Raw genomic sequence first — 13190 nt, 5'->3', positions numbered from 1 at the left:
ATGTGTTTGCTGCCCCAATGATACATTTTACTTTCAGCTTTACAACAAAAACCTCCACTGGGTGCAGCCATTACAAAATGAGTAATGTAATTTTAAATGTACTTGCTTAAATTCCATGAGTAAGTAGTTAATCTACTAAAGACTGAAAAGTAAATTAATGAAATATCCACTCCTGTGGTTCTCTTTTATTTCTGATGTTTTGATAGCATTTTGAGATATAGCAATAATTCTTCACAGAAGTGTAAATTTATAACTGTTGTTAACTAGATTGACCTCCATGAAACTGTTGATTCACATGAATTAGGAAATGATCCTTTAATTTTTTAGTAGACTACTATGTCAGTCATTCTGTGGTTTTGCTGGGGTCTTATTTTGTCCTAATCAATCTGCATAAATTACCCCAAATAATTTAGACAACTGAAGTAATATTAACATATCTGCTGCATGGGTTAATAACTAGATGATACTCTTCCAGTTATGTATGATGAGGATGGTTTAGGCAGAAGTGTTGTGATAACTGTGGGCTTAGTGTGGCTCCCAAGAGTCTCTCTGTGAGTTTTTGTTGTCCTGGACTTTTGAGGATGGGGGTGGGGGCTATTTGTATGTGTTGCTGAAACAGTTCTGAAAGTAAAGTTTCACATCCTTCAGACCAATGGAGTTTAACCTAGAATTTGGATAAGGAGGTGTAGCAAATTCATAATCAGGAATGTGTGGTGATTGTAGCCCTGTCAAAATTAATCCCCTGATTTTCAGGAAGATTATAACTACAAGGATGATGACTCTTACATTGCTGTACGTAATCCTCTTTTTAAGGTTACATAGAGTTAACCTCAAAGATTTTAACCCTTAATCAATGCATTCAGGACCCAATCTGGGCATTTATTTTAAGTAACAAGAAAAAAGGATTTAGGGCTGAGGGGAAAAAAAAAATTTGCCCACGTTGCAAGAAAACAGTAAATAGTCACCTAGGACATAGTGTTCCCTGGTCCATTAGTGGTTAGGACTTGTATTATTTGAAATAAAACTTCAAAAATTATTTAGTTAAAAAAAGATCTTTATCTTTTAGTGTTTCTTTGCCACCTGTGTTTTTTTTTTTTTTTCTCATGTAGACTTTCTTGCAAATTAGATCAATAGTGCAGGTATTTTGCTTTAGACATACCCCCTGGCCATGAAAACTCCAGATGAAATCTTCACTTAACTTGGTGTAATTGCCATCCTATTTTTTCCTTCACCAAGAGAAGACAACTTTTTTGGTTGAAATTTTGTTTATTTTTGGCTATGTAGGAATAGTTTCTTTTGGCCCATAAAGACAGGAGGTCGCTAATCTTTAAAGGTTCTAGATTTTCAGTATTTGAAGAATCTCTAGTAGAACTTCTAAAAATCTTTCTCAGCTTATAGAAGGTTTTTCTAGAAAGGTAAGATGGTAGTCCCATCCTTGTGCAAGTCTGTCAGTCCTTCTGCTATGTGACTTCTTTATTGTTCCTGCTTAGTTTCATACAGTATATACTTGCTCTCTCTGCAGCAGCCTTGCCCCCCAGAAACCTGAGATATATAGAAACATTTCTGTCAACACTATTTACTTTCAGTCTTTATTAATTTTAGACTGGTCTTTCATTGACTCTGTTCTCCCAGCAGAACTTTTCATGTCCTGTCCTTTTCTTGAATATGAAGTCAGTACTATTACCTTACACAATGTCATTAATACTGTTTTTATCACCACAGTCTGTGTGATAAATAGAGTTGTTGTCCCATGTCTTACCTCACCTCTGCCTCCTGCCATGTCTGCATCAGTAATTTTCCTATCAAAGTTTGAGTGGCTAAATTTAGGATTATGTTTCTCTTTGTGCAGCTGTGTTTGTCATACGTCTGACCAGCCTTTAGGAGGTAATAAGTGTCCAAAACTCTGGATAAGATAGTTCACCTTGTACCATCTAACTTGGCCAACTTCCTGAAGGCTTTGTTTACCTGGAGTAAAAATGTGTTTGACTGGAAGTGAGTGTGACCCAGTGTGTAAGAAGGAATGTTGAAGGAAAATGACAAATATTGTCGTATGAGCAGGCTGTCTCCCAGGAGAACCAACTTTCATCTGAGCTGGTTAGGCAGTAGTTTAAATTTAAATTAGGCAATAATTTAGATTAACAATTTAAAAATGTCAGTAGCTGAGTTTGGATAGTTACTAGTGAAAATAATTGATGACTGAAGGCTAAATTATTTTTTTTGACATATCCTTGGCAAAGAAGTTTCTAGAAAAAACAATTGATTTTTTTTTTTTTGACTCAGAGAAAATTTATTGTTTCTTCTTAATTCCTAACCAGTTCTTGATTCCTAATCAGTTAAGCAAGGATGAGTGGACTGCAGCTTTGGAATCTTTGGTACATGATGAAAACAGAATTAGTCAGTTCAACTAATTTACTCTGTTCAGCAAAGCCCTTTTGAATAGAAACCATGACATAAAACTTTCTTCATGTATTGTTGATAAAAACCTGTTTATTTTAAAAAGTTTAAATGCTTTTTTTTTGAACTTCCAAATGTTTTACTTTATAGTGTTTGGCAGACATGCCAGTATTTTTTGCAACATAAAGTGTGGAGCTGTAATCGTTGCTGTGTAAACGCACCTGGGTGTACCATATTGGCAAGAATATAAGATAGACTTCTATTATAGAAGGACGTTCCATTTATATGGGCAGAACAGAATATCAGGGGACTATTGACATAGGATGCAATCATGTAGTTTACAAGCAGCCCTTCAGCCAACCCCCAAGCCTAACTTTGTTTTATTTCCATCAGCTGTTCATGGTAATAATTGCTCATTGGTCATTTTTTTTCTTCAAGGGGAAAGATGCAAAGCTAAGTGTTGTGAATTCTCACTTCCCTGTTATCAGAAAATTAGCAAACCTGTTTGCCAAATGCAGTTAGCAGCAAGCAGAGCCAGAAACTCAGGTTAGGGCAGGTGGTATGCCTGGTAGATAAATCAGCACCTGAAACGTGAAGTCTGAGGAGATTACACAATAAACTGCCTCCCTGAGGACTTTGACACAATTTATTTATTTATTTAGTCAGTTACTTATGCGGTTTTTTTGCTTTGTTTGTGCTTGGAATAGAGTTAAAAAAACCCAAACCAAACATAAAATGCAACCAAACAAACAAATAAAACCAAAAAAAACCACCCCATTAGATCTATGCAGGTTGAACAGTTGCAGGGAGAAAAAACCCAGTAAAACCAATGATAACTTGTCAGTTAAAAAAGTATACCTGAAATGATTTTTTAATGTACATTTAGAACTAGATCTTGGTTTCTTGTGAAGAATTTGAGTTTACTTGCATCAGAATTGATTGCATATGTTCTCTTATGATGTCTTCCATGTCAGTGGCCTCCGAAGTCGAGGGCACAAGACCACTGAGTGAGATGTGGGAAAAAAATATAAGATTGATGTTTTATCTGAAAAATAAGAAAGAAATCAAGCTTTTTTTTTTTTTTAGTGCACATATTTGCACTGGCACCCTCGCTTGATCTCTATGTTGAATAGAAAGTGTCGCATTTGGTACATGAGATGTCCTGAAGGCAACTTTAGTATTACACAGTATGGTGAGGTAGCAGTAGCACCTTCCTTTCTTCATTCAATTCCAGTGTATTGTAATGGATGCAGTTTACTTGTGACCAGTTAGGTGGATTTATTCATTGTATTATTTAGTTTTTACCAAACAAACCCTAAAAAAATGGGCAAGCAGCTTAAAAAAATCCTGCAAAGAGACTATGGATTGTAGATAATACTAATAATGTGAATAATAAGAACATGTCAGAGCTGATACTTCTACTCCTGGTATGAGCTCTTGGTCATTTGGCAATTGGATCTGACAAGAAGTCAGCCAAAAAATTTTGTTTATTAAGAAGGGTGTTTCAAATACGGATGTACATCCGCTACTGTAAATGATGAACCTCACCCTAGGAGAACATTGTATCTTGAGATATCAGCTAATGATAGCATGAAACCATGACAATTAGCAAGGCATTTAAAAACTAAGCACCCAGAACATGAAGTCAGACGTCTACAGTTTTTTTCAGCAATGCTGGTCATTGCTCTACTAGTCAATACTCAATCCAGGACTTTACAAGCTTTCACTAAACTTAATGATAAATATTTAGAAAACTCTTTTTTGGTAGGAGAAGACATAGTGATGGGAATACCCTTGTTCTTCCTGCCGCAGTAAACGTGTCTGAAATAATACATGGAAAACAATGTGGTGACAAACTAAAATGCATTCCTTTGTCAGCAGATACTGTTGGAAGATGCCTCGAAAACATTGCCAAAGTTTTGAAGAAAAAAAGTTAGAAAAAACTGCACAGTGTGAGAAGCTTGCTGTACAGACAGTGGGATCAAAGTGTAGATGTTTGTTTTGTAATGTGGCTCAATTTAATGGCAGATGCTAAATTCTGTGTCCATAATGAAATGCACAAAGAACAAAGTCCCTAGGGAAAGATGTTCCAGACAAGATAGCTTCTTAACAGTTAATTCTACACAGTATCTTCTTTAATAACAGCATTTTTTTTTTAATTGAAAAACTGTTCAAATGTAACCATAGATGGAGTGGCTGATTTGACGGAACTGGAAAAGTTTCTGGGTAAGGTTTACAAGATGAGCACCACATATAGAATTAATTCACTGCATCATGAATAGGCAAGCAAAAAGGAAGTTGGAGCCATAAGTGCAGAGGATGCTTCAGGATGTCATAATTGTGGTTCATTATATGAAAACAAGGCCTTTAAATAGTAAAATCTTTACAGTACTCTGTAATGACATAGGGAGTGACCACGAAAATCTTTTGAACCATGCAGAAGTTTCTTGTTATCATGACAAAGTGCTTAGAAGAGCTGCAAAATGTATTAATTATGTTTTTATTATTAATTATTATGATTAAATATGCGTTTTATTTTACAAAAAGACAAGTGTTACAAATTGACCTGTTCAGTGATAACAGGTGGCTATCAACAGTATGCTGACTAACAGTTATTTTAAAAATAATAGACGCTTAAGACACCTTCTCTTGAAAGTGGAGGTGATATTTTAACAATGAGCAAGAAAATGACTGCTTTTTAAAAAAAACTCATATTAGGGAGACAGCATTTTGAAAAGAGATGTTTGGAAATGTTTACATCATTGTGGGACTTTTTTGTTGCCAGAAAAGATGCATGTCATTTGTAAAACCTCCCATATTTGTACACTTAAACTTGGAAACAGAATTTCCTTACTGGTTTGAAAGTCCCCACAGTTAAGAGTTTCAGAATCTAAAAATTTGTTTAAAATATAGAAATGCAACACCTTCCACTGGCCAAACTTCAAGAAAAAATTTTGTGTAATGAGTGGATGGGAATGAAAAATGAGTATCATGATTTAGAAAGTGTAGCCAGTGGTGCACTTTCATTTGGATGTTCATATCTTTGTAAATTGTTTTTTCTGGCTATGACAGCCAATAAACTGAATTTAAAACTAGAACGTCAAATCACTGTATTATAAAGTGTTAAGTTGACATTTTAAAAAATGCTGAAGCATATTCAATCATACAGCTCTCACCACAAAAACCCCTCTTTTTTTTTTAGCAATAGCATTATGGGTTTTTGTACCATTAAAAATTGTTTAAAAATACTGTTTATTTCATCTTTATCTCATCTGTTTTTATATATACAGAATGCATTAGTACAGTAGTATATATATTTAATTTATAAAAAATCCCCCACATATTAGAAGTACATATTCAAAATATTTTTACTTACAGAGGTACATGATGAAAAAGGTTCAGTGACAACTGTTCCCATATTATTATTGTTGAAACCAATCAGTGTACACAGAAATAAATATCTGGAAGTTCATCCAGGTCATGGAAAGTGTATTTTTTCTCATGAGAAAATAGTTGTCTGATAGAAACAGAATATCTTACTTGTAGATGTGTGTCAGGTGTAGTAATTCAGGAGGACAGGAGTGGTACCATTTTCATGTGCTTCAAATGCATCAAGAGATGCGTCAGCTGGGATTTGAGACGTACTCTTTTAGTCACTGAGCGGGGTAGTCCTTGTAAAGTGCTTATTGTCTCAATAGATGAGGGAAGTGATTTGTGGGTGGATAACAGTGGTGTAGAAAGCTGATGGCAAATCTAGGGATAGAATGCAAATGTTTGTCGTCTGAATCATTGTGTTACTGGCTGAGTGTATTGTTCTGGTGACAGCTTGACTTTCAAGCATGTAAATGTTTCAGGCATTTTATTCATTTGAAGTTGTTGGTGCTTTGCTCATCTGAAATCAGATCATAAGTGTATCTTCTAGAGAGAGGAGTACTGAATATCACAGCTGAATTTCTATTCTTGCTTTACACAGTTGTTCTAAACTATGTAAATGTATATGTTACTGAAGTATCTTGGCATCCTTAGAGTTGTAACATAGGACAAATTTCCCAAGTGATTGCTTTTTTCAACTGCTGTTATGAAATAATGTCTTCCGCCATGCCTAAAAAACATTTGGTAACTTGTTGATTGGTTGAACATTTTATTTAATAGCTGTAGCTAACCTGCAGAGATAAGTGCTTTTTAATAAGCTAGCTGTTTGGTTTTTTTTTTCTTTTTTTTTTTTTTTTCTGTCTAGGCTAAAGCCTAAACCTCTGACATGGCCACAGCCTCACCAAGATCTGATACAAGTAACACCCGTAATGGAAGATTACAGATGCAAGTAACAGGCAAGTAGTGACTTTTACAGGAAAACATATGTATTCTAAAAAAGCAATCTTGGAAATGGGTATAAAAATGAACTGCTAGAGTTAATGTTTTAATTATAATGTGAATGTTACATTAAGAATGTGACTATAATACATTTAGATGATTAGAAGATAGAGATTGTACAGTGAGTTGGATGGCAGGGTTTAATTTCTCTTCAAAATAAAATAAAAAAAAAAAGATATTCAGTACAACAGTAGGGACAATTGCAAGGAAATTCACTTGGGATCAAATAATTAATGACATGTATTCTAAAGAGGGAACACATATTACTGAAATTCTACAAAAGAGATGGGCAATTGTAGTGAACCCCAGGCTGGAAATGGGTCTAATGTGGTGAAGGTGGAGAAAAACTGGAGAAGATCCCAAAATTTTCTAGCCCTGCAAAAGATTAAGGTCTTTCATTACATATCAGGTAAATGTTTATTGAAAATAATATTGCTATATAACATCCTTAGTGCAGCAAGTTGGATTACATAGGCAAGTGTAATAATTTAGTTTGGAAGGGACCCTTGTTGATTTCCTAGTCCATTTTTCTGCTGCAGGCGGGGATACCTTTGAAGTTGGATCAGGTTGCTCGTGGTATCGTCCAGTTGAATTTTCAGTACCTGAAAGGCTGTAGATTACCAACTTTCCTGGGTATAAACCACGTCATTGTGAAAATGTTTTTCCTTCTATCCAGTTGGAATTTACTATGTTCCGACTGTTTATGTTTTTTGCTTTTGCTGTGCTGAGTCTTGTAGTTTGAGGCAGAATTCAGCCATCTGCTGGAAGGTAAACACAGTAAGCTACAAACAATCCTGGAAATTTCTGTCTGTGATGGGGACACTTTTTCAATAGATGTTGCGCAGGCCGAGTAGATTATTCACTTTGCTCCTCTTGGTTAAGAACTGGTCAGTGATGTGACAGTTTTAGCTGCTTGTTTTGTGGGATGGCAGAGACTTCCTCGTGGTCTGAATATAAGCAAAGTGCATCTAGGTAAACAGATTTTATAGCTAATTATTAGTGTTACAGCAGTTAAAAGTGAAAATGTTACCAGCAAGTAGTAAAGATACTATGCATAAATATATCTGCCGTAAGTGTGTGTACGTATGTATATAAGTATTCTGTTGGTAACTAACTTGAACATGTCTTAATGAAAGCTCCATCTCAAGAAAGATGCGTCATGCTGGATGATCCAAAGATGACCAGCTTATCTGAGAAAAAATACACTAGTGAAGAGTCCCCCAAAATGAGTATTTTATGAAGTCAAAAAAGAGAGGAACCTTAAAACTGGCTAACCTTATATAAGGAGCACATAATAATGTGATGAGTTATCAAAACTGGCAAAAACTAACAGCAGAGGTGGAACCACCTGTAGAGTGAATATATATAATATATAGAGTAACAAACTGAGTTTTACAAATGACCCCGAACTTCAGATATGGGTATACAGAAATGATAATTTTGTATGCTGTGCTGAACTACTCCTTATATAAATAGTCTTGTATTTTTCTGGCACTGAGGCTTCTCAGAGAGATCTGGTTCAAGGATCAAATGAGAAGAAGTCTGTACAGCATTTAGGATTAGTTTTCTGAAGGTTTAGTTTTCTAACCAGGCTTTATTGCAAGATCACAGGTATGCCAGTGGCAGTACAGAGAAAGGAGTGGGAGACAAGGAGTTTACGACCTTAGTATTGCTGACTGACACTGTATGTTTATGTTTAGTTTTGTTTATGCTGCTGTAGAATCTAGACTTGTATTTCAAGAACTATACCTAAAACACTTTTATAAACAAGTAACATAAACTCATTTTGCAGGCAAGACAATTCATATGGAGTGGTGAATTGTTCGAGTTCGAACAGATACATCAGGTTGCAGGCATGCTTTGCCATCAGTATTTGTTCAAATATGCTTGCTGAGATGTCTTATTAGTTCCTTTTGAGGTCTTGCTAGTATTATTACTTATTCATAACTTTTAAGAGATGTCCTAACCGAAAAATTATAATTGTCTTCTTTTATGTCTGAGGACTCAAAGCTTACTTAAAACATAACCAGATACAAGAGGGGGAGGAAATTAAAAGGAATCTTGAATATCGTGAATAAATACCTGTGTTTTAGTTGTATTTGCTTTTAGAAAGCAAATTATGGAAGAAAAATGTGGAAGAAGTAGAGGTTATCAAAGCTTAAAAATATATCATGATTTTGGATGAAAAAATATTATCTGTGTATGGAATTATGTTTTTAGTTTTCTGCATTTAAGCTTTTGTCTTTATCAAGGCAGCAGTTCTCTTTTATGACCCATGATGCATTACTTAGATTGGATTTTTCAAATGTGAGGGAGTTAAGTTTGACCTTTTAATTGAAATTAAGTAAAAGTCTGTGGCTAATACCGTTAAAATCTTGGATGGTTGCATCCCACTAACTTTTAAGTAACTAATGTATATGTCTTAGGATACTGTAATCCAGAAATTCCATTAGCAAATATGCAGATGACACCAAGTTAGGGGAAGGCAGGAGGGCTCTGCAGAGGGACCTGGACAAGGTGGAGATATGGTCTGATTCCAGAGGGATGAGGTTCAACAAGTGCCGGGTCCTGCACTTTGGCCACAACAACCCCCTGCAGCGCTACAGGCTGGGGACAGAGTGGCTGGAGAGCAGCCAGGTGGAAAGGGATCTGGGGGTGCTGATTGACAGGAAGCTGAACATGAGCCAGCAGTGTGCCCAGGTGGCCAAGAAAGCCAATTGGTATCCTGGCCTGTATCAGGAATGCTGTGGCCATCAGGAGCAGGGAAGTGATCCTTGCCCTGTACTCAGCACTGGTGAGGCCACACCTGGAGTGCTGTGTCCAGTTCTGGGCCCCTCAGTTCAGGAAGGATATTGAGGTGCTGGAGCGGGTCCAGAGAAGAGCAATGAGGCTAATGAAGAGACTTGAGCACAAGTCCTGTGAGGAGAGGTTGAGGGAGCTGGGGTTGTTTAGCCTGGAGAAGAGAAGGCTCAGGGGAGACCCCATCACTCTCTACAACTCCCTGAAAGGAGGTTGTAGCCAGGAGGCGGCTGGTCTCTTCTTCCAGGCAACCAACAGAAGGACAAGAGCTTAAGCTGTGCCAGGGGAGGTTTAGGCTGAATATTAGGAAAAAATTTTTTACAAATTTCTATAAATATCCAGGATCACCTGTCCTGGCTGTGTCTCCTCCCAGCCTCCCATGTACCCTCAACTTCCTTGCCAGCATGGCAGTACAAAAAGCAGAAAGGGCCTTGGCTCTCTGTAAGCACTGCTCAGCAATGACAAAAATATCTCTATAATATCAACCCGTGTTCTGCACAAATGCAGAGCACAACTGCATACTAGCCACTGTGAAGAAAATTAACTCTACCCCAGCCAAAATCAGCATACACGTATCATTGAATTAGCAAGTACTGTATAGAAAAGCAATAGGGAAGGATTATTTCTGAGTTGCTGAAAATACTCGGTCTTGCTTAGTTTGCAAGTGGTGGGAACAAGAATCACACTGAAATATGGGAGGAATTAGAGAGAAGGCATAGTCAGCAGATAGGTACATCTGTGAGTCCATTGTTGTGGTATTCTGAAGACAACATCTGCCTGAAATAGAATTTAAAATGTTGGCAGTTAAGTTGCTTGTTTTTACAGTGACTTCCTCAGATGGGCAAGGAAGTGGGAGAACAGATTTATATTCAGGAGCACAGAGCAACTCACCAGTCATGAAAAATAATTTCTTTTGTCAAGTTCTATTTCTTAGTTGCTGAACATTTGGCTGAAACTTTTAAGTTCATCTGCAAAGCTGTTTAAATAAGAAAACCCAGAGGCTAGCAGTTCACCTTCTGTAACACCAGATGTTAGTGACAATGAACCTGATCATTATAGATACTCTGACACCACTGACTGATCCAGAGAATGAGCCTTTTGATGAAGATCAGCATACGCAGATTACAAAAGTCTGAATACTTTTTTTTATCAGGGATTAAAAAAAAAAAAATTCAAAAAAACCCACCAACCATGAGAGACAAAATTGAATAAACTGAAAAATATAAAAGAAAAGGACCTTTCTAAATGACAAAAGGACATAGTGTCAGATTACCAATTATAGGAACAATTCTTTCCTGACCAATCTTGTTTTACCCTATAAATCTATAGGGTTTGACATTTTGTCCAGTTGGGGGAAAAAAAAGGAAGCTTATGTAGCTCTTATATACATATACCTTTTTGTGTCAAAAGGACATTAAAACTTCAATTAGGAACTATACACATGGCACTTTCCTATTTTATTCCAGTTTTATTAAAGTGGAGACAGACCTAATGTGTATGTGCAGGAATTTTTCTTTTTGTGTTCTGTCACCTGTCAAAGTTTCAAAACTGAAAATAAAACAAAACTAACAAAAAATCTGAGAAATCTGAGAGCTGATTTCTTACTTTTAACAAACTGATGTGTAAAACCACAGATTAACCATACGGATAATATAGGCAAGGAAATGAAGCTCTGTGTACAGGGTTTGCTATACAAGGACATTTTTTTGAAATTAGATGTGAACTGCATATGCTTTCATGACAATATATACCTAAAAAAAAAAAAAAAGGTCTGCTAATCTCTCAAATGCATCATAAGATGTATCATACTTAGGTCTATTTTTCATTTAAGGTAAGAATGGAAAGAACATTAAGAAAATAACCCACATTATGTTCAGTGTTTACCCCTAAAATAATTGTGCCTCCTCTCCAACCAATCCTGCCAGTATGTGGTGAAAAGATTATGTGACACTTGGTTTCAACTATATGACAAAATAGCTTTTGAAAATAAAAGCTACCATTTTTACATTGTCTTCTCTCTGTTTAGCAGAAGTAGAGAATGTGAGAAATAAAATTGCCATGCAATGTATTTCATATATTAGGCAGAACATTATCTGTTTTTCAGCAATGGTGTGCTGCTATAGATAAAGCAATGTGTTTTATTAGTTTCTAGTGCCAAACTGAAACGGAAAAAGAATTGGTTTGGAACAACTTTCTACACAGAATTAACTGCAGATGGAGAAATTAAGAAAACAGCAAAATCAAGTAGTTCTTCAAATCCCAAATGGGATGAGCAGCTGACAGTGTAAGTAGATTTTTTGATTGTTTAATACTATTTATTAGACAGATGTTGCAGGCATATATTTACTAAACTTGGCTGCCTACATAGTTTGCTCTGGCTGTTGATGTCTAAATGCAGGCATAAGATGATATTTATCTCAAATGAATTTTTTTCCTCAATTCTTACAATGTTTTGAGAATATTTTTTATACAGAGAGTGTTACTTGCATACAGTTGCTGTACATGCTTTAGTCTTGGTATTTGTTAGCACTGTGTTAGCGCAACTTGCTAGAAAGAGTTACTAATTGTAACCGTGTAATTCTCAACTTTAAAAGGAAAAGAATCTCAGCTGGGTAAGTAGTAGTTATGAGGAAGGTAACTTCTTTCTCTGATGAGGAAGAACTATGAAGGGATATGCACTCAAAAATAGTTTACTGCAAAGTGACCTTACAACTTTTCCTAATAGTTGACCTTTTTAATCTTCTTATGGTTTAGTTTGGTTTAACTGTGCTAGGGTTGTAGATATACCTAAATATGACACTGTGAAGAACTGGCAGTCTTGCACTGTGCAGTTGGCTAGAATGCTTTATTATACAAGCAAGACTGTACTGGTTCAGACTTGGGTCTGGAAACAGCATAGCTGCTATCAGGTGGCATTGAGCCTGGGCCAGTACATTTCACAGCACATGAAGTGTCTGTGTGCAATAGCCAGCTTTGTTAGTAGTAGGAGCCATGCTAGGTTCTCATAACTAACAGTGCTGGAGAGAGGGCACTGGTGCAATTTACCCAACTTTGGGAAACTGTTTGCTTGGGAACACTTACTTATTTACTCCAGACCTTGGCTGAAGCAAGTAGGATATTCATGTGCCACATTTCTCAGTGTATTGGGTTTAGTGACCTTATTAGCCCTTTGCAGTATTGCAAAAGAGAATAGTACGGTATTGGATCTCACGATTTCCAGGAGTTATTACTAGAACAAGTACTGAGCTACTAGTACATTTACAGAGACCAAAGTTTTGCTTGAGGAGGCAGGTTTGATTTGCAGGATTTGGTGATCTGATAAAAATGAGGTAATTTGCAATGCATAATACAACCAAGCAGACTTATTCCATAATCAGTATTACTTACTTAGGATCTTACCCTTATACGTATGTTTAAGGTATTCCGGCCACTTCTTCCTCTGGCATTTGGAATGGTATTTTTGCTTCAGTTGCCCAGTCTTTTTGAGGATAAGTGAACTTATTAAATTCTCCTCACTTCTAGGGGTCAGCAATATATTTTCTCTGTGTAGTTGCTTGGTTTTTTTTTTTTTTTTTTTTTTTTTTTTTTTTTTTTTTTTTTTTTTTTTTTTTTTTTTTTTTTTTTTT

The 13190-nt window shown here is 36.1% G+C and overlaps 1 protein-coding gene across 4 annotated transcripts in view; it reads left to right on the top strand.

Annotated features, from left to right (window-relative positions):
• Window positions 1-13190, top strand: part of WWP1 (WW domain containing E3 ubiquitin protein ligase 1) — a 62889-nt gene that overhangs the window by 17281 nt on the left and 32418 nt on the right. For 3 of the 4 annotated variants that reach the window (XM_027900135.1, XM_027900136.1, XM_027900134.1), the window contains exons 2-3: window positions 6632-6722; window positions 11710-11848. In XM_027900135.1, coding sequence (XP_027755936.1) covers window positions 6653-6722; window positions 11710-11848 — 209 coding nt within the window. In that variant the 5' untranslated portion in view covers window positions 6632-6652. Of the gene's footprint in view, window positions 1-6631; window positions 6723-11709; window positions 11849-13190 lie in introns of those variants that run through there. The other variant, XM_027900137.1, reaches the window with a different exon arrangement.

The sequence above is a fragment of the Empidonax traillii genome, unplaced genomic scaffold (genome assembly GCF_003031625.1).
Source record: "Empidonax traillii isolate 1590-97213 ecotype Southwest subspecies unplaced genomic scaffold, ASM303162v1 scaffold713:size524338, whole genome shotgun sequence".
Classification (NCBI taxonomy): domain Eukaryota; kingdom Metazoa; phylum Chordata; class Aves; order Passeriformes; family Tyrannidae; genus Empidonax; species Empidonax traillii.
This window is presented reverse-complemented; position numbering and strand designations above follow the sequence as displayed.